Source organism: Neomonachus schauinslandi, chromosome 16 (assembly GCF_002201575.2).
Source record: "Neomonachus schauinslandi chromosome 16, ASM220157v2, whole genome shotgun sequence".
NCBI lineage: Eukaryota > Metazoa > Chordata > Mammalia > Carnivora > Phocidae > Neomonachus > Neomonachus schauinslandi.
In genome coordinates, this window is record NC_058418.1 from 1116645 (window position 1) to 1138529 (window position 21885).

General features: G+C 45.5%; 1 protein-coding gene across 1 annotated transcript in view; it reads right to left on the reverse strand.

Annotated features, from left to right (window-relative positions):
• The window catches only part of LOC110573722 (zinc finger protein 134-like), a 29835-nt gene extending 16844 nt beyond the window's left edge, over nt 1-12991 (reverse strand). Inside the window, exons 1-3 of the mRNA XM_021682331.2 lie at nt 12769-12991; nt 10058-10184; nt 7511-8747 (exon numbers count right to left, since the gene is read on the reverse strand). Of these exons, the coding sequence (XP_021538006.2) occupies nt 7511-8747; nt 10058-10184; nt 12769-12801 (1397 nt within the window). The 5' untranslated portion in view covers nt 12802-12991. The remainder of the gene's footprint in view (nt 1-7510; nt 8748-10057; nt 10185-12768) is intronic.
• Between the last annotated feature and the right edge of the window lie 8894 nt (nt 12992-21885).

A 21885-nucleotide genomic window follows, 5' to 3' on the forward strand; every position in this document is an offset into this window, starting at 1 on the left:
GGGCGCCTGGGTGGCTCAGATGGTTGAGCGTCTGCCTTCGGCTCAGGTCATGATCCCAGGGTCCTGGGATCGAGTCCCGCATCGGGCTCCCTGCTCCTTGGGGGCCTGCTTCTCCCTCTGCCTCTCTCTCTCTGTCTCTCATGAATAAATAAATAAAATCTTTAAAAAAAAAAATTAAAAAAAAATAAAAGGAAGCTCTACTGGGGCGCCTGGGTGGCTCAGTTGGTTAAGCGACTGCCTTCGGCTCAGGTCATGATCCTGGAGTCCCGGGATCGAGTCCCGCATCGGGCTCCCTGCTCAGCGGGGAGTCTGCTTCTCCCTCTGACCCTCCCCCCTCTCATGTGCTCTCTCTCTCTCTCATTCTCTCTCTCAAATAAAAAAAAAAAATCTTTAAAAGGAAGCTCTACTTACCAACTATCATTCCCCATAGAAACAGCAGATTTTGTGGTCACATCAGAAGCATGTGGGCAAAGAGTGTATCTTATCCCTGAAATAAAGTTTTGGGGCATCATGATCTCATCTCTTTGCTGGGAAGTGATTATCATTTCACTTAAAATTGCAATGACAGTGTCTGCATGGAGTTGAAATCATGATCTCATCTCTTTGTTGGGAAGTGATTATCATTTCACCTATAATTGCAGTGACAGTGTCTCCACGGAGAGTTGAAATTATCTCTGAAAAAAAAATTGTAACACAGACAAATTACTAGAAGCTGTTAGTAGTGATTAATTAATCCATTTAGAAAGAAAGAAAAGCAGGAAGCAAGAGGAAAACAAAGCTAAGTTGTCTGAAAAGTGTCAGGTGGAAACAGATGACACTGGTCTCATGTATGTATGAAGTGAAAGAAGGAAGTTTCACTCAAGGCTGGTCTGTGTTTCTGGGCAACCTGAGGATTTTGCCTACCCCAATATGATTCTTACAAAGTCCAATTGTATTCTGAAAGACGGGGAAAGAAAGAAACATTAAGTAAAAATCGCTAAAGTGTTAAAAAATAAACATGAGGAAAGTGAGGCAACATTTTTTTAAAAGATTTTTATTTTTTAGGAATCTCTATACCCAACATGGGGCTCAAACCCACAACCCAAGATCAAGAGTCACACACTCTACCAACTGAGCCAGCCAGGCACTCCCAAGGCAACTTTTATTCACTACTTCAATAAACAGATGTTAAGCACCTAAAGTGTGTCACACATTATTCTTGGTGTAAGTGATCTATAGGGGGTGAGAGGAAGGGGGAAGCTAGCAAAGAACTTACCTGTATTGAGACAAATAGTAGATAATAATGAATAATAAATTATCCACTATGCTATATGATGATAGGTACCTTGGAGGGGAATAAGCTAGAGTTGGGGGGATAAGCAGGGAATAAGAGGGTGCAATATTAAATAGAATAGTAAGGGAGACTTCATGGCAAAATGAAACTTCAGGCAATACTTGAATAAAGATCAATTAAGCCATGTGGCATTTTTGAGCATATGATTCAAGCACAGGTATCGGCCAGTGTCATGTGCCAAGCAAAGCCAGGTATCTATGCCCATGCAACTAGAGTAAAGCAGAGGGTTTAGTCAGAGAGGAACATAAGCTAAAGATCTGTGAAGCTCCCTTAAGGTCCTATGAGAATTTTGAATTTTCTCCAAGTAAAATGAGGAGTGCTTCCAGGGTTTTGATCAAATATGGACATTACCTGATTCATACTTTGAAAGGGTCATGTTGGCTGGAGAGTTGACAAAAGACTGGAAAAGAAGAAGCATAGGATAAAGATCAGTTAGATGACCATTGCAGAAATTCGGGTAGAGGATGGTGGCTCTTCCCAGGCTAAGGGCAGGCATAGTGATGAAAAGGGGTCAGATTCATGATGTTTTGAAAGTAGACTTAATCAGATTTCCTATGGGACTGGTTCTGTGGTATGAGAAAAAGAATGAGTCAAGAATGAGCCTGAGATTTTTAGTCTCAGCAACTGAAAGGATGGAGTTGATATCAACTGAGAATGGGAAAGCTATGGTCAGAGGAGAGTGAAAAGAAAGCTCACAGTGATACCACCAAATGCTGGCAAGGATGTAGAGCAACAGGAACTCTCACTCATTGCTGGTGGGGATGCAAAATGCACAGCCACTTTGGAAGACAGTCTGGCAGTTTCCTACAAAACTAACATAGGCTTACCAGGCAATCCAACAATTGCATTCCTTGGTATTTACCCAAAGGTGCTGAAAACATATCCAGACAAAAACCAGTATATGGATGTTTACAGGCAACTTTATTCACAATCACCAAAACTTGGAAGCAACCAAGATGTCTTTCAGTAAGTGAATGGATAAATAAACTGTGGTACATCCAGACGATGGAATATCATTCAACACTTAGAGCACTGTCAAGTCATGAAAAGACAAGGAAGGAACTTAGATGCATATTACTAAGTCAAAGAGGCCATTTTGTAAAGGTTACATACTGCATAACATTCTGGAAAAGACAAAGCTATGGAGACAATAGAAATATCTGTAGTTGCCAGAGGTTAGGCAGGAGGGAGGGACAATTAGTGGAGAATTTTTAGAGCAGAAACTGAAATTTTAGGGCAGCGAAACTAATTTGTATGAACTATTATGGTGGACACGTCATTATAATTTACCTAAACCCATAAAATGCACACCAAGAATGAACCTTTATGTAAATCATGGTCTTTGGGTGATAACAAGTCATTGTAGGTTCATCAATTATAATAAATGTACCACTGTAGAGGGGGATGTTGATAAAGAGGGAGACTATGCATATGTGAGGGCATGGGATATACAGGAGATCTCTGTACCTTGTTGTCAATTTTGCTGTGAACCTAAAACTTCTCTAAAAAATATAAGATTTATTTTTAAGAAGTTTTTTAAAGAAAGCTCAGGAGAAGTTTAAAGGTGTTGAGTCTGTGATGTCTACTAGATGTCCAGGAACAGACTGCAAGTAGATCATTAGAGAGGATCACAGGATTTTTACATGGAGATACACACTAAAGTTTTGAGCTTATAATGATATTTACAACCATGCCACTGCATAAGATAGATGACCAACAGAACATAGAAAGACTGTGAAGAAATAACTGCTGATTGGGCTTTTATTCATTACAGTACAAAGAGAATGCTTTTTTTTTCTTTTAAGCCAGCATATTCAGTTAAGAATACAAAACAACAGCAACAACAACAAAAACCCCATGGTACAAAAGCTGCTGAAACGTTAAAAGAAAATTTTAGATGTCATTACTGTGTTTTTAAGTTCATTAATGGTAATGGAGTTGTGAAGACAGAAACTTTCATACACATGAGTAGAGAACTACATAGGAATTGAAGTAATAGAAACAAAAGGAGAGAAAATGCTTGTAAAAGTTTAGCAATAAAAGACGAGGGAGAGCAACAGTAGAAAAGAAAATGTACTAGCTCAGAGTGAAGGGTAGTTATTTTATGAAGTACACAAACTGTATTGATGTTTTTTGTCAAGGAGATTAAGAGACTGAAGATCAGTGATGGTGATTTATAAGTCAAGAGATTTGATAAATCAAGAACAAAACCTCTCAGAAGCTAAGACATGGGAAAGTCATAGGCGGGATGGAGGGATTGATGCTAAATGGAGGGGAGGCATCATTTCCATTTCAACACAGGCAGCCCACAAGGGATTTGTTTTAGATTTAGGAGGCAGGGATGTTGTCAGACAATATCAAATAATGATCTTCTGTTCTCTGTATAAATGTGGCAGAATATTAACAAAGACAAAAGTAATACTGGAGGAACTTCTTAAAGTAAAAAACAGATTTGGCATTCTTGAGATTTTAGTGAATATATTGAACTAGGAACATCAAGATGGACAGGCAAGTAACAGAAGAGTAAAAGGGGCTGCAGGAATAGAGGACAGCTGGAAGATTGAGGTAAGGTCCTTGACTAGGATTTCGGAAGCTTTTAAGTGACAGATCAGTAATGACAGCTCTTTGAGTATATGGACTGACCTCTTTATAGATAATTATTAGGACAATTCAGGTTAGAAGAGAGGTCCTAGATTTTCTGGATTCTCCAACTGAATGATGTGAGGTTTGATGGTGGTGGCAACAAGCCCAATTAGTAATCAAAATATGGAGTCTTTTTTAGCCAATGGCAACAGCGGAATGTTAGAGCAGTAATTGTTGAGCGCAGGGATGTACAGGGCTCTAGAGTAGAGAACGTGTTTGTGACCCCAGACGGTGGATCTGGCTTTCCCCTCTATCTGCGACCAGCTTATGCTCCATGATATAAATGGCAGCCATGTGCCACTGGGCCAAGGGTTATTGGGGTAGGGTGCAAGTACACTTCCCTAATTTTTTGGATCTAGTGGTTTTGCTGTAAGGAAAAGTTCCCATCAGAATCATAAATAGGAATTATGTATTCTGCTACAAATAGCCTATAACACATCATAAAGATGCTACTGAGTTCATATATGAAGTGTGGTTAGTGTACAAAGCAAAAATAAGATTTCAAGAAGCTCTTAGCATCTGGATGTCAGATCAAAGATTGCAGATTTGGGGTATAAACAATAAAACACCTTAGAATTGGGGCGCCTGGGCGGCTCAGTTGGTTAAGCAACTGCCTTCGGCTCAGGTCATAATCCCGGAGTCCCGGGATCGAGTCCCGCATCAGGCTCCCTGCTCGGCGGGGAGTCTGCTTCTCCCTCTGACCCTCCTCCCTCTCATGCTCTCTGTCTCTCATTCTCTCTCTCGCAAATAAATAAAATCTTAAAAAAAAAAAAAAAAAAACCTTAGAATTGTATCTCAAAAAAAAAAGAATTGTATCTCAGCTTTGCAAGTGAGGCTCTTTTTTTGAGATGATGACTGAGCAAATGGAACATGGAGAATGCAGCAAAGGTTCTCTGGGCCGATAAAAATCTAAGTGGACGTTGTGCAATGAGGAAGTCACCATCAATGGTGTCAATAAGATTTCCATTACTAATGAGGCCTTTTCTTTTTTTTTAAAGACTTTATTTATTTGACACAGAGAGAGTGAGCACAAGTAGGCAGAGCAGCAGGCAGAGGAAGAGGGAGAAGCAGACTCCCCGCCACGCAGGGAGCCCGATGAGGGGCTCGATCCCAGGACCCTGGGATCATGACCTGAGCCGAAGGCAGACGTTTAACTGACTGAGCCACCCAGGCGCCCCCTTTTATTTTTTTTTCAAAGATTTATTTATCTTTATTTCAAAGATTTATTTAGAGGGAGCGAGGGAGGGGGGGAGAGAGAGAGAGCACACAAGTGTGGGGGAGGGGCAGAGAAAGAGGGAGAAGCAGACTCCAGGGAGCCAGACCCAGGGCTCGATCCCAGGACCCTGGGATCATGACCCAAGCCTAAGGCAGACGCTTAACAGACTGAGCCTCTCAGGCAACTCCCAAGCTCCCATGAGGCCTTTTAAAACTGGTCTTAAGGGGTGCCTGGGTGGCTCAGTCGATTAAGCATCCAACGCTTCATTTCGGCTCCGGTCATGATCTCAGGGTCATGAGACTGGGCCCCACGTCAGGCTCTGTGCTCAGTGGGGAGTCTGCTTGGGATTCTCTCTCCCTCTGCCCCTCATCCCAATCATGCACATGTATGCACATCCTCTCTCTCAAATAAATAAATCTTAAAAAAAAAACAAACAAACCCTGCTTTTAATACTCAGGCATCTCAATAATTTCAGAGAAAAATTAAGCACTTTGCATTTTCCTAATTCATTTTAGACAATCAGGCCTTAATGTCATGTTCAAGCATAATTCAAGTGCTGCTGATTTCCATCACTGTAACTGGGAGAAATTATCATGTACTAGCCTTTTCCAAAAGCGTTGGTTGTCACAACTCTACCCTCCTCAGGGTGATCTTTGGGCCTACAAAAATCCTGGCATCCAGGCCACAAATTAGGACCACAGATACCTGTAGTCTTTCTTACAAGGGCTTATGCAGTATATGGCCTTTTCTGATACCAAATGTGTCATTCCACCAACTGGGTGTTCAGTTCAATTCTGACACTAGCTGCTTGGGAGTTAGCACAGACCCCACAGGTTAAGGACTCAGTCCTACAACTGTCTCTTCAGATGCCAGCCGCAAATAGGGTCCCTAGACTACCCCCACGTCTACCAGGCTGACTACAAATTTGGAGTTGCCTTGAGTCCCCACCCACTCAGGTTTGCTAATTTGCTAGAATAACTCACAGAACTCAAGAAAATGCTGTATTTACTATTAGTTTATTATAAAGGACACAAATCAACAAAGATATGAAGAGGTACATAAGGGTGAGTTCCAAAAGAATTCCAAGAGCAAGAACCTCTATCACAGTAGAATCAGTGTGCAACCCCCGTCCTGGCTGGCTGGTGTTAAGCCCTACTGTTTAGGGGTTTTTATCAAGGTGTCATTACATAGGCATGGTTTACTAAATCACTGGCCACTGGTGAATGAACTCAATCTCTAGCTCCTTCCCCTCCCCAGATGTCAAGGGTGGGGCTTAAAGTTAGAACCCTCTAATGTCTGGTGACCAGCTCCCATCCTGAAGTTCCTTTATTGTCTTCCATCTTGAGCCATTTCACTATCATAGAAAAGACTCTTATCCAGGAAATCCCAAGGGTTTTCGAAGCTCTGTGCCAGGAGCTGGGGACAAACACCAAATTAATTATTCTTTTTTTTTTTTTTACCCAGATAGGAATGCTGATTAGGTAAAAACCATAGTGAGAGGTAGTCTCCGATATTATACTGCCCCGTTGAGGTCCTCAAGAAAGCTGTCTTTCTTGGCAGCTGACTGTGGCAGAGCCCAACTGTTTTCAACCCACTCCACACAATGAATAAAAATCTTAAGATTAAATGTGACTTAATAAGACCTTTATTATTGCACAAATCAGAGCAAAGGTGAGGCAGACAGGTCCCACATCAGTGACTTGGAAGGCTGGAAAATCCATAAAAAATATTGCCTAAGACCAACAATGCCATGAAGAAGGTAAAACTTGCAAAATATCAGTGGTTCCTAGACTGAGTTCTTTGGGCAAAAAGTGGATCAGGTCCATGCCATAGTCAGAGAGAAGGGAATGGGAAGCTCCCACCCCAGGGGTTCAGACTATGATTTCCAGCAGACAACGGGAGAGAGCACAAACATCTGTCTTCTCTGAGCATGCTAGGGTGACATGCATGCCATGAGGAGGACCTGCTAGGTGTCAGAGGGAGATAACTTTTGCCACCACTGGCAGTGACAGAGTTCTGGCAAGGTCTGAGCAGGTCAGAATATGAAATGCAGCTCCTGAAAACTCCTGATTGGAATGCATGGTAGATGGCTCCTCACAGAGGCTCTCTAGTGCCTTCACACTGAACAAAGAGATAGCATATTCCCTGAAGGTTTAAGGCCATTATCTTACATGGAATTTCCTTTTCATGCTGAATGGGTTTAGATCTTGGCTGAAGGTTTTTCCACATCTGATTCATAAAACTGATGTGAGTAATGAAGTTTTTGGTGTTGAATCAGAGAAGACTGTTAAATGAAAACTTTCTCAGGCTGGCTGCACTCCTGAGGCCTTTTTCTAGTGTGAAGTTTATGGTGTTGAATGAGGCTATAGTTTTGGCTAAAGGATTTCCCACATTCACTGCATTCGTAAGGCCTTTCTCCAGTGTGAATTCTCCGATGTAGAATGAGGCTAAAACTTTGGCTAAATGATTTCCCACATTCACTACACTCGTAAGGCCTTGCTCCCGTGTGAACTCTCCGGTGCTGAATGAGGCTGGAGCTTTGTCTAAAGGATTTCCCACATTCACTGCACTCATATGGCCTTTCTCCAGTGTGAACTCTCCGGTGCTGAATGAGGATAGAGCTTTGGCTAAAAGACTTCCCACATTCGTCACATTCGTAAGGCCTTGCTCCAGTGTGAATTCTCCGATGTTGAACAAGGCTAGAACTTTGTCTAAAGAATTTGCCACATTCAGCACATTCATAAGGCCTTGCTCCGGTGTGAATTCTCTGGTGCCGAACAAGTTTGGATTTGCATCCAAAAGCTTTCTCACATTCACTACACCCATAAGGCCTTTCTCCAGTGTGAGTACGCTGGTGCTGAACAAGTTTATATTTGAACCTGAAGCCCCTTCCACATTCACTGCACTCAAAAGGCTTTTCTCCAGTGTGGACTGTCTTATGCTGAACAAATGTATGCTTGTAGCTGAAGGTTTTCCCACATTCACTGCACTCAAACAGTCCTTCTCCAGTGTGAATTCTTTGGTGCTGAACAAGTGTACGTTTGCGACAGAAGGCTTTTCCACATTCACCACATTTGTAAGAACTTTTTCCACTGTGAAAGGAACCCTCACACTTAGTACTGTTGTGTATACTCAGTACCGCTTTGGGAGTGGCCTGATGCTGGAGAAGTCCCAAACTGGCCAAGAAGTCCTTTTCAACCTCACAGGTGAAAGGCTTCCCTAATGAATGACTTCTATAGGTCTTCACAAAGGAAGCCCTGTCCATGTCCTTGCTATTGGGTTTTCTCCCACTGTGCTCATTCTGGTGTTGGTGAAGATTTGCATTGAAACAGAATTGTTTCCCACATGCCACACATGTGTATGATTTCTGCCCAGTACGTGTTTCTTGGTGCTCAACCAGGTACAAAGTATCTTTCATGACAGGAACACACATCTCACAGAAATGAACCTTCTCAGTGGATGGATTTGGCTCTGAAGACCTGATTTGTGGCATTCTTCCCAGAGAAACATTCTGTCCAGAAGGTACCTCCTCATTCTCTATGCCACACAAACAATCTGAAAACAGAGAAATGCTAGTAAAGTATGTTGTCTCTGGGGACAGGTGGCAGCCACATTATAAATATGTGCCTGACATACCAAAGAATGAATACATGAAACTGTTCTCAGGATGAAGAAGTTGGGAGGCAAGATGAGGAAGGGGCTGTTTTGCAGTACTGGGATTCTAAAAGGCTCCTCTAAGAAATAGGGAGGCCTCACAAAATGAAAGAAGTTAAGAATGCAACGCAGCACAGTTAAGGAGAAGCAGGCAGAGTTTCCAACCTACTCCTCTCAGAATGACCTCCAGGAGGGGTGTTGCTCACATGTGAGTATTATGAAGAAGTTTTTGTCCAGGAACAGAAAAATGATTGCTAGTGAGTAGCTAGTGTTCAAGGACTACTGAGGATATGTGCTCACCAGCTGTTATGCATGAGCCAATGCTGGGAACACTGCAATGGCAGCAGTGGAAAGGAATGGGCAACTGATAGATGCAGGGAAGTTGCCAGCAGCCAGGGATGAGAGGTCAGAGTAAAAATGACAAACTAGTCAAGTATCAAGAATAGGGAAGAAAAGGTGAAAATGAGGTGTGGCCATTGGTAATGGCACCAAAACACTAGTTTGAACAAGTTCCCGGTATTAGGTGAACACAGCCCTGATGTCATGTCCTGTTTCAGCTGCCAATCAGCAGGGCCAGGCCTCCTCTAGCCCCTCCTGCCATGGCAGGAGTCACATCATTCTGTGAAGTGCCCCGAAGTCTCCCCCACAACCCAAATTGAGCAACTACATCGGACATGGATAATGTAAGTCCTAAGGAAAAGACAGGACATGTAAGTGGCCACTACCAGCCCACATGACAAATCACAGAAAACTAAACATTACAAAAAGAACCTCACACAAAGGTCTCCAAAAGCAGCCCATAGTGCACATAACAGTGTCCATGTCAGTGATGGCAATTCCTGGCACATGTAGGCATGTAGAACTATCAGAAAAAGGGAGCAAAACCTGAAGTAAGTAGGTACCATGGATCTGCAGAAGTCACCCAGCCAGGGAGGGAGCAAGCAAGGTGGGATCCATCTGACTGATTGCAAAAACTTAGAAGGATTACCTAGAACCCTTTGCTCCTAGACTTCAGGGCAGCAGGTGTTGAGGTAGCAGGGAGAGAAGAGGGCAGTGCGAACAATCCAGTCCTAGCAACAACAGCACCTACCCAGGGAACTAGGAAAGGATGTAGTGCCCATGGTCTGGATGGAAGAACAGAGCAGCCCGTAGGGAAAAGCAGAAAGGCAAAGTTGCTACCCAGGTCATTGTGGTAGGTGTGATGGACTTACCCAGAGAGGTTATCAGTGCCAAGTTTTCCAGCATCACATCATGGTACAGGCGTCTCTGAGCTTCATCAAGGAGACCCCATTCTTCCCAGGAGAAGTACACAGCCACATCCTCCAAAGTCACATTGTCCTGTTGTGTTGGGGACAGATGAAACCACAGCCTCCCTCCTGAGGACCCACAATCCACTCTCACACATCTACCCCATGCCCATCCCCTTCCCAAGCTCCCCACCTGAGAGGAGAAACCAGGACCTGATGCCATTGGTACTGCTCTTTCCTCATGGTTCTATTAATCAACGTGCCCAGCTCTCAGCAACTGCAGGCAGGTAGGCAGAGAGACACCATCTACATTCAGGAACTGGATTACAGGGCTGCATCTCTTCCTGCCAGGCAATTTCCATGGAGTCCTCCATATCATGCCTCACAATAAAATTTGGGGTCACCTATCATCCTTAAGGCTCCAGTACCAGGGCCCAGGACCGTAAATGCACACTCCCTCTCTCCACATGCAGCTCTCACATCCTCACACCCCATAGTTGCATCCCCACAGCCACTGCCAACTCCCTGCCCCACACCATATGCATCTCCCTGGACTCGCTCCATACTACTTGGTACATGGCATCCAGAAAGAACTTGGCAAATTCAAATAGGATCCAGTACTACCCCAGACCTCCGATGGATCCCAACACCAGGGATAGCCCTGGATGCTGCTTCGAAGGCCTTCTCCGCCTGTCTCTAATTCTTGCTTCAACATTAGTCACATGGAGCTGTATGTGAATTTCAGATACACACAACCCTCTCCCACTTCTGTGTGCACTTGCCGACCCCCAGCAGCCACAACCCTCCTCTTTCCACCTAACCCTCATTCAAAGCTCAGCCATACTGGTACCCATACCAAGCACAGTGGTTCTCACAGATGGCCACATTTGCCCCAGACCTTACACACCAGCAAGTACCCCAGAACCCACCAAAGCCCACCACAAAATTATAATAAACCCGTCTTATCTCAAATAGTTCTCTTCATCTATCTCACGTCCACTCTTCCCTTGGAAGTCTTGGCCACCTGCAAGACCAGCCTCCCCACATACTCCCTTCGTGGTTATTTCTCTCCTACATCTGTATTTATGATACCCATAACCCCCAAACAGGTACCCGAGCAATAGATCCAGCCCTTGGAACTCTTACTCTTCTTTCTGACCTGCTAATAACATTACTGCCATGAGCTGAATTCTACTTTCTAAATATGATCCACAGCTCCACCTTGGTGCACATACTAGTCACCACTTTTGGATGCCTCCATCCTAAACCCCACTCCAGATTTCCAGACCTGTGTCCAGTGCCCATTTGATGCCACTACTCATTGGGTCTCTGAAGTATCTAGAATCTTAACATGGTCCAAAACAAAGCTCCTGATATCCCCAATGGGGGATCACTCCTACTACTGATTTTCCCATCTCAGTTGATCTAACTTCCACACTTCTTGCTGCTAAGACCAAACTTTAGTGTCATCTCCGACTCTTTCCTTTCTCTCTCTCGCCCTCAAAATCAGCCCTTCTTGAAAAATGGATCCAGAATCCAACCACTTCTCCCACCTCCACAGCCAGCACTCTGGTCCATGAACACTCTCCTAGACTATCGCAGTTGCCTCTTCCCTGGTCACCCTTCCTCTTCTCTCAATCCCGAAGTCCGTTTTCCACTCTACAACCAGATGGAGCCTACTTAAACCTGGGTAAGATCATCTCCCTCCTCTGTTCCAAATCTCCCATTACGTCCATTACAGTTGCCCAACTTCTCAGGCAGCCATTTCCAAAACTAACTCCAGTCCCCCTGCTCTTTGTTCCTAAGAGTTTCTAAATGCTGTGCCCTGTTCCTGGGATAAGCGTCTACACTTCTTTCCGTTGGTGGCCAGAAATAAGAACTCCATATAACCTGGACTCAAAGTGAATCTAGATTGCCCCCTGCCCTTGGGATCTCTCCCAGATCACCAAACCAAAAGGGCTGGCAGAAAAGCAGGTGAAGAGTCCCAGGACACCACAATCCCAAAGTTGATATGCCTGGGATCCAAACCAGTGAGGGGAGGGACACCCTCCACTTCACTGTGTAGGTTCCATAAGTGCTACTTCAGCCTCAGAGAACTACGAGCAGAAGCAAGTCAGAGAAGCTGGGGACCATGGTGTATTTCAGCGGGCTCGAACCTCCCCTGTACCTCTAGCCAACCCTGGAGGCCAGACCTTGGGCTGAAAGGCTAAGTAAACTCTGTACTTCGGTTCTCAGTACTCCCTCTTCCCAATTCTGTGACTTGGACTCAACCTCCCAGTGCCTCACTGTCCTCATCGCTCCCGGTCCAGCCTGTTCTCCCTCGGAGCAGCCCTTGGAAACTTTCACAGCCCTAAGACCGTGTCCCTCTTCTCTTCACAACCATCGATGGCTCCCAGGGCCCTCGGGACAGAGGAACCACACCTCGGCCCGCGAGTCCAGGCGTGACCCCCCCTCACGCTCTCTGTCCCCCGAGGGCAGAATCCTCCCGCCTCAGCCCCCCTCCAGCCTCGGCCCCGGCCGCCCTCGGCCCGGAGCCCGCTCCCGCACGGGGCCCCCGCCCGCCGCCGCCTCCCTGTCCCGGACACCGGGGCCTGGGCCGCAGGGACGCGAGCCGGCGCCCCGCGCTCGGGCCTTCGGGGCGTGGGTCGCGGGGAGCGAGGAGGACGAGCGCTTACCTGAGCCCGGTCCCTGGGCGCGGCCGCCGCCATCCGGCTCGGTGGGCGGAGCGGACACCTGGACCGGCGGTCCCCGTCTCGGCCCCCGGCGCGGGGCAGCCCGGGCGGCGTCGCTAGCCGGGGGCCCCAGTCTGTGCGGCAGGGACAGCTCCTCTCCTTGCGCCTTCTCGGTCCTGTCACCAGAGTCCCGAACCGGCCTGACGGTGCCGGAACAAACCCAGGAACACCCAAAACCACCGCCACCACGAGGACGCCGGAAGTCCCGCCCCAAGCGCTGTTAAACGCACGGAAGAGCTCTTATCCTGGGCCTTCATTGGCTCAACCCGCAGCTTCTCCACGCGGCGCCCTCTGGGTAATGTGGTAGAGGAGGTAGAGGAGAGGATGCTCCCCACCGGAACCATCCCAAAGGCTCTGAGGTTCTGCGAGGGTCTAGTAAGGTTCCGGAGGCTTCCTTAAGGGATTCACGCAGATTTATAGGAGGTGCTGTCTGCAAGTGCTCAAAAGTTCTTAGAAACATGATTTCAGACCCCATGAAGCTCAGCAGGCTCCCAGAGAATAAAAACAGTATTTTAGGTGTCCCCAAAGGCTACTGACACAAGTGGACATATCATTCCATCAAGTCATTTCGACATAAAATATGTACGTTCTTAGCTGTAGACTAATAAACATCATCTTATTGTTCTTCACATGCATGAAACCTCAAGAGTTAGAAGTGAGTTTTGTGAGTTTCAGTATGTTTGGTCAGGAACAAGAGGAAAAGACTCTAGACAGGTTCATCAGAAGAGGGAGGTGGAGGCTGCCCTGAAGTAACTGCACAAGGGTGAAGCTTTGCCTCTGGTTCCCACAGAAAACATCTCTCTCGCGTATATACTGTGATTGTGTCCTACCCACTGAGGAACAGTTTAATCCATAGGATATTTCTTTCCCCATATTCCAAGATATCCAACTCCTTTCAGGAATTTGATATGTATCTCAAATGGAGAACAACTAAACAAATGCTGTTTTTAAAAAATATTTATTTATTTGAGAGAGAGAGAGAGCACAGAGGGAGAGTGAGAGGGAGAAGGTGACTCCCCGATGAGCAGAGAGCCTGAGGTGGGGCTTGATCCCAGGACCCTGAGATCATGACCTGAGCTGAAGGCAGATGCTTAACCAACTGAGCCACCCAGGGGCCCCAACAAATGCTACTTTGGTATGGGACAGTAGCTGCAGTTTTCACACCTGCAGCACAAGTGCAAAAGGAGCATCTGAACCCCAATACTAAGGGGGTATCTGAATCTCAAGAGGAAGGGAGCACCTGAACTGCATGGTCTCATCAGCTTGCTGGGAAATGATGATCATTTCTGTTACTGAAGGGTAAGTTCTGCAAGGGGAATTCAGATTATCTCAGAAAGACAGTAGTGAAATAGAAGTGACAGAGTTATTGATAATGTTTATTTATTTCTTTAAAGATAGTGGCAGGGGGCGCCTGGGTGGCTCAGTTGGTTAAGCGACTGCCTTCAGCTCAGGTCATGATCCCAGGGTCCTGGGATCGAGTCCCGCATCGGGCTCCCTGCTCAGCGGGGAGTCTGCTTCTCCCTCTGACTCTCCCCCTCTCATGCTCTCTCTCTCTCAAATAAATAAATAAATCTTTAAAAAAAAAAAAAAAAAAAAAAGATAGTGGCAGGAAGCTCTGGGGAAACATCAGGGAAGGGTGAAAAAATTCAAGACCTCAGTGACTTTGAGAAGTCATTTAGGTATGAGAGCATGTGTCTGTGTTGGAACCTTGGTCACTCTGAGGATATTGTCTCCAAAAGGTGATTCTTTTTCATTCATGAGCACAGTGAGCAATAACAGGTTGGAGAGAGAGTTGAAGAGGACATTTAGAGTAGCCAGAAGAGTAATCATAAACACGGAATCTGAAGTGTCAGGTTTACGCACTGTTCTAACAAGTGTGTATGGAGCACATAAATAAACCAATTAGAAATGTGTGTATTTCTTCCAAGAGTTACGGCAAATATTTAGTAAGCAATGCCAAAAATAGAAGCTAAAAATTACGTAATTCAATGAGAGTATGTAAAAGTGTACAATTTATGTAAGATGAAAGTCATCAAAAAATTTAAAAATAAAAAAGGTGAACTGAGTCTACAAATGTTCTGTGAATCTCAGTGAATTCTAGATTAACATGCTGCTAAGAACTGCAGTCATTCATGGACAAATAAAGTCCTATCTCATTTCCTTGTGCAGGCACAATTAGGGATTAAGCTGGGTGCATCTCTCTTTCAGGGACAGTAATAGGAAAATGCCCACCCCACAGTTTTTCTGGCTGGGACTTAAGCAGTTAGACAGACTAAGTTATCACTAATCAAAGGCTGAGAGGGGCGAAAGCTTTAGAAATCCCAACAAATTCCGCAGATCCAAAGCGAATGCTGAGTTCAGAGTCTATCAAAGCACTTTTACATCTGGTTACATGTCGGGGTCACATGGAACCCATCTACAATTCCTGGTCATTCCTGCTCTCCAACTTTTGCAACCTTTGTATCACTTTTTATTTAGCATGACTTCTATTTCTCTAAATAGGAGATGAAGTTTAATCTACTTTGCATCGGCCACAGATATTTACTAGAAATCTAATGTCACAGGCACAACAAAAAGAATCCTGAACCCACAAACAAAAGAGAAGAAGGTGGAGGTTTTCAGTCTCACGCTTATCACTCACTATTTTTAGAGACATGCTATTAGAGACATCCAAACATAACATAGCCCATAAAACAATCAAACAACACACTCAGTGAACTAAAATTTTTAAACTTCCTATGTCCCTGATGCTTCAACATCCCCACAAACAGGCTGTGAACACCAGGTGACCAATGCACCAGTGTGATAAGGCTGGCCCCTGCCACAAGTGTTCCTTCTTGCTTTCTCCTGTCTCTGACTCCTGTTGGTCTTTGTTCTGTGTCTCTGTCTCTCTCTGCTCCCCTCCTGCTTGGTTGAACCGGCTTCCTGGGCTCTCCTCCATCTGGCCCCTGAGTCTGCATCTGGCCTCTCTCTTCTAGGATCTGTGAGTATAATAAATTCTTTTTTTTTTTTTTAAAGATTTTATTTATTTATTTGAGACAGAGAGAATGAGAGACAGAGAGCATGAGAGGGAGGAGGGTCAGAGGGAGAAGCAGACTCCCTGCCGAGCAGGGAGCCCGATGCGGGACTCGATCCCGGGACTCCGGGATCATGACCTGAGCCGAAGGCAGTCGCTTAACCAACTGAGCCACCCAGGCGCCCAATAAATTCTTTAATATGCCTCTCCAAGTGTAATTTCTGCTGCTGTGTTGCAGTGATCCTTAAAGATTAGTAATAATTAATAATTCCCTTAAAGGGGAATTATTCCTCCATTTGGCCAGGGGGAGGGGATGATTCTGAACTCTGGGGAAAGTCCCCAAGAGATGCCTTTTTTTTTAAGATTTTATTTATTTATTTGAGAAAGAGAATGAGAGAGAGCATGAGAGGGGGGAGGGTCAGATGGAGATGCAGACTCCCTGTTGAGCAGGGAGCCCGATGCAGGACTCGATCCCGGGACTCCAGGATCATGACCTGAGCCAAAGGCAGTCGCTTAACCAAAACTGAGCCACCCAGGCACCCCCAAGAGATGCCTTTGACTGAGCACTTACTGCCTGGCTTGTTTACTGCGCCAACTGTCTGAGCCCTCCGGGAAGACTTCCTGTCTTGGCATTCAGTGCCCTGCTTGGCGCTCCTCGGTGTTGCCCCTTCCTTCCGAGTGTAGCCAAGTCTGCCTCTCAAAGCGCGGACCCTGTCCCCATCCCAACAATACACCTGAGATACCGCTCTCCAGCTGCGATCCCAACAAGAAGGGGTAATTATCCCCTGGCTCCCGGATTCCCAGCCACCCAGCATGTAAAGCAATACTTCTCAGTGCGCCTCTGGTGACAGGGATTTCAGGAGGTCTCCAGCCACCGAGCTGCGCACCTCCCCCGAGGCACACCGCTGCGCGCTGCCTGGAGGCTGGGCCGAGAGGGAGACCCGTGCGAGCGCGGTGCTCGGTGCTTCACAGTAGCCCTTGGGGAAGATCACTCGCACCCCTCCCTCTGGGGGCAGGCTGCACGTTCCCCGCACAGTCCTCCCTGACCCCTCCTAAGGGTCCTGGCTGTCCCCACCCCACCCGTCATCCCTCCTGGGGTCGCTCGTGGTCCCAGCCCCTCTGAGGCTGATCGGGACGCCCTGGAGAGGGAGAACACCACTTGGAGAGATGGTCAGGGGACAGCCTACGGGGGTGGGGGGGGTGTAACAATTAGCTGCCTACAGATAAGAGCCATTCTAAAAGGTTTTGCTAAGAGAAGAGGGAAAAGAAAAGAAAGAAAAAGAAAAAAGGCAAAAAAGGCTGATTATCCTGTAGTTGGGGACTTACCAGGGAAGGCTACTGCCTGGATAGACCAGGACCCTTTCTCCTCCCACTTTCAGCTTATCAACCAAAGACAGGAGCAAAGCCTCAGGGGGGAAAAAAAGGGCTTGCCGCTCTAGGGGGCATGGGCCTAAAATGGAGGGGGGGAAAAAGAACTTTACACCCCAGGTACTAAGCAAATGCAGGTGTGGCGAGCATAATGCTAGCTCTTAATTACTTACTGATTTGAAAACAGACCCCTAGATGCAGGGGGAGAAAAATTAAAAGGTGATTAAATAAATTGTGCATCTTATGTGTATATAACTAAATTAAAACAAGTTTCCATAATCTGATCTAATAGGATAAAAATTTTACATACTAAAGAATTTCTGTAACAAAAACAGATTGAACTGGCACAGACTGGCTTTCCTGCCTGTACAATCTAGTCTCTAAAATAGAATTAACATTTGCTTACATGTAAGAGGATGAAGACTTTGAGTTCAGTGTATTTACTTAGGAAGACTCCAGATGCAGCAATAACAGAGAAGACAGAGGTTAAATCTCATGCACCCCTGGACAGGAAGATGAGGACTAAACATTTGAGGAACACTTGGAAAATATGCCTCCTACCTATATTTATCAGGGCTCATATTGCAACCTCAGGAGAAACAAGATCATTAAATTTCCACACACTATTTATTAGGTTTTCTTTTTTCCTTTTCTTTTTCAATTCCAGCATAATTAACATACGTGCTATATTAGTGTCAGGTATATTAGGTTTTCTAGTAAATATTCTATTTCTGTGCTTTGCCTAAAGAGAAGGTCTATTTACCAAATTACATTTCCTTGGGGGGACAGCGGCTGTCATGGTCACAGAGCACAAATGAAAAGGGGGCATTTTATCCTCAGGAGAATGGTTTGGCCCACCATGAGGTCAGCCCCCTTGCTGGGAAGTGATTATCATCCCATCTGTAACTGTACTGACCATATGCCTGTACAGGGACTTAAGATGATCCCAGAAGGAGGTTTGAGAAGGGTTTACATTCCTGTATACTGTAGTAAGTGAGACTTACTTTATCCAGAGAGACTTGGGACGGGGGCAGCTGTGTTTGCGGCCAACCTGAGGGTGTGTCTCCCAACTAGGATCACGTTTTATTTCAGAGAACCATGTGCAGTAACCACCTTGAAGAGCAGAACAATGAGGGGGAAATGAGAAGGAACTGCCAGAGTGTTAGAGATGAACCTGTAGAAAGTGGAGAAAACGTTAGGCACTGTTTCAATCAACAAATCCATGAAGCACATAACCTGTCACCCATTATTCTCAGTGTATGAGAAAGATCACGGAAGAAAGCCAGAAAACCAGCACCAAACCAGTTAGGGGAGGGGCGCCTGGGTGGCTCAGTTGGTTAAGCGTCTGCCTTCCGCTCAGGTCATGATCCCAGGGTCCTGGGATCAAGTCCCCCATCGGGGGTCCTTGCCCAGAGGGGAGCCTCCTTCTCCCTCTGCCCACCACTCCCCCTACTTGTGCTCTCTGTCAGATAAGTAAAATCTTAAAAAAAAAAAAAAACAGGGGAAAGAGTAGGGTAGGGTTGGGGATAGGATGAGATATAAGGAGAGGCCTTAACTGTGAGGCAAGAGTTGAAAAGAGATGCGGGGGGCGCCTGGGTGGCTCAGTCGTTAAGCGTCTGCCTTCGGCTCAGGTCGTGATACCAGGGTCCTGGGATCGAGCCCCGCATCGGGCTCCCTGCTCAGCAGGGAGCCTGCTCCTCCCTCTTCCACTCCCCCTGCTTGTGTTCCCTCTCTCGCTGTGTCTCTCTCTGTCAAATAAATAAATAAAAATATATAAAAAGAAAAAGAAAGAAAAGAGATGCAGCGGGAGGCTCACATGGGTAGTTGGGGAGGTGAGATTAAAGCAGAGGGAAGAGGCAGCAGTTGTGTTCCAGCAAAGCTGGCAGCCAGTGCATATGGAACCAGGAGAGCGGAAGGAGCTTGTCAGAGAAGAGCTTAGAGAGGTAACACGGCACCAAGTCCAGTGAGGCTCCCCAGGACTCTGCAAGGATTTTGCCTTTTCTCAGAAAAGCTAGGGAACATTGCAAGGTTTTAACCAAATGACTGACATTCTCTGACTCCTACACTGACAAAGGAATGTTGACTGGTGAGTTGAAGAGGTGACCATTTTTTTCTGTCTTCACTTCTTGTGTACTTCAATTAGTTGTACAGGAGGACTTAATGGAGAGGAAGCTTCCATGTCTTTTCCTTTATTTCTTTTAAAGATTTTATTTAGTTATTTGACAGAGAGAGACAGAGCACAAGCAGGGGGAGCAGCAGGCAGAGGGAGAGAGAAAAGCAGGCTCCCTGGGAGCCCGATGCGGGGCTCGATCCCGGGGTCCTGGGATTGTGACCTGAGTCAAAGGCAGACGCTCAACTGAGCCACCCAGGCGCCCCATGTCTGTTCCTTTCAGAGCTAAAAGCGGGTACCTACAGTCTGTCCCTGTCTGATGGCAGGCTGCCCCCTACTACCCACGGGCTTCGGCCTGTACGTCCTGCAGGACTGCTGTCAGCATGGTCAGCTGAAGTTTATGGTCACTAAATGCAACGGTCACTTCCAGGTCTTTTAAAAGTAGCCACTCTAGTATCTTTGGATGCTTTTAGGCTCTTTCTTTTCTTGAAATCCAATCTATACTCTCCCAGTCTTCCTTTTCCTCATTATCTATCCACAACTCATTTTCTTGTTCTTTTGTAAGATGTTATTTCTCTGCCCACATCATGAATAAGGATGCTTCTCTGAGGTCTGAAGAATCGTTAATATTAATAATAAATCTGGGGGCGCCTGGGTGGCTCAGTCGGTTAAGCGTCTGCCTTCAGCTCAGGTCACGATCCCAGGGCCCTGGGATCAAGCCCCACATAGGGCTCCCTGCTCGGCGGGGAGTCTGCTTCTCCCTCTGACCCTCCCCCCTCTCCTGCTCTCTCTCTCTCTCATTCTCTCTAATAAATAAATAAAATCTTTAAATAATAACAATAATAATAAATATGGATAGAAACCTTATCATGGAAGCACACTGTCCACTTAGACTATCTCCTTGGGCTGCAGTATCTCCTGACCCAGATCTCACTATTTATTGCCCCCCCTCTGGGGAGATTTTCAGTCTCCACAGATCACAGGAAAGTTTCTCTCACTAATATTTCCCCCTGCTTCTTGAAAGAGCATTATTAATCACTACTGTTTCTGCTAATCGATAGAAGAGACAGAAAGCTTTCCAGAGTTATTCTCAACTCCCCAAGCAGGCCCTGTCATTACTGCACCAGGTGACTGGATAATTTGAGGTGAGATTAGAGAATTTTAAATTATGTCTTAGGGTTCTGCTGATTCCCCACCACCCATCCTCTGATTGTGGTGACTGTCACCACAGGCCCAGCCTCCTGAAAAAAGACATTTTGGATAACTCTCTCCTCATTATTCAAGTTTTTATGAATATGTAAGGATGTTGTAAAATAGGTATTTAAAATATATGTATATTTATTAATGCTGAGATATCTGAAAATTATTAATTTTGTATGTTTTTCTTATATTTGGGTATCATTAATTCTACTGCATTTTAAATTAATCCTCTACATATAAAAAGAAGGTAATTATATCCTCTACAAATGAGATCCTTTAATGTTTTTCCTTTACAGTGTTTTTATTTTATTTATTTTATTTTTTTTAAAAGATTTTATTTATTTATTTGAGAGAGAATGAGAGACAGAGAGCACGAGAGGGAAGAGGGTCAGAGGGAGAAGCAGACCCCCCGCCGAGCAGGGAGCCCGATGGGGGACTCGATCCTGGGACTCCAGGATCATGACCTGAGCCGAAGGCAGTCGCTTAACCGACTGAGCCACCCAGGCGCCCATGGATTTTATTTTTAAAGATTTTATTTATTTATTTGAGAGAGAATGAGAGACAGAGAGCATGAGAGGGAGGAGGGTCAGAGGGAGAAGCAGACTCCCCACTGAGCAGGGAGCCCGATGCGGGACTGATCTCGGGACTCCAGGATCATGACCTGAGCCGAAGGCAGTCGCTCAACCAACTGAGCCACCCAGGCGCCCTACAGTGTTTTTATTTTAATTTGCGTGCCCTATTGTTTGGGGGTAGTAATAGTGTGGTAGTGGCCATTGTACATTTGCATCTGAATGAAACAGGAGTAAATCTCTGACTTTGCCATCCTTATATGGAACTGTACTCACACAAAACAATCCAATTTGCTTATGGTGAATTATTCTGTTACTATCCTACTATAAAATAGGTCATTGATATTATAATTTGGATTCCTTTATTGTCATACAAATAGGAGACTGCCCTCTGGAATGATTACTCAACCAGCAAAGGACAGAGAGAAAGTGTACAAGCAGGGGCAGAGGGAGAGGGAAAAGGAGACTCCCCACTGAGCAGGGAGCCCAAGATCATTGTGACCTGAGCCAAAGGCAGATGCTTAACAGAGCCACCCACCCCGCAGGTGCCCCAGTTTGGCAGTTTCTTAATAAGAGAAATATCTACCTACCCCCTGACTCAGACACTCTACTCCTAGGTATGAACTCAAAAGAAACGAAACATATTTCCATGAAGACTTCACATAAACATCTGTGGCAGATTTATCTGTAAAAAGCAAGAACTGAAAAACAATCCAAATGTTAATTAACAGATGAATGAATAAACAAATGGTGTTACATTTGTAGAGTATAAAATATATATCTATAAAATATGTATC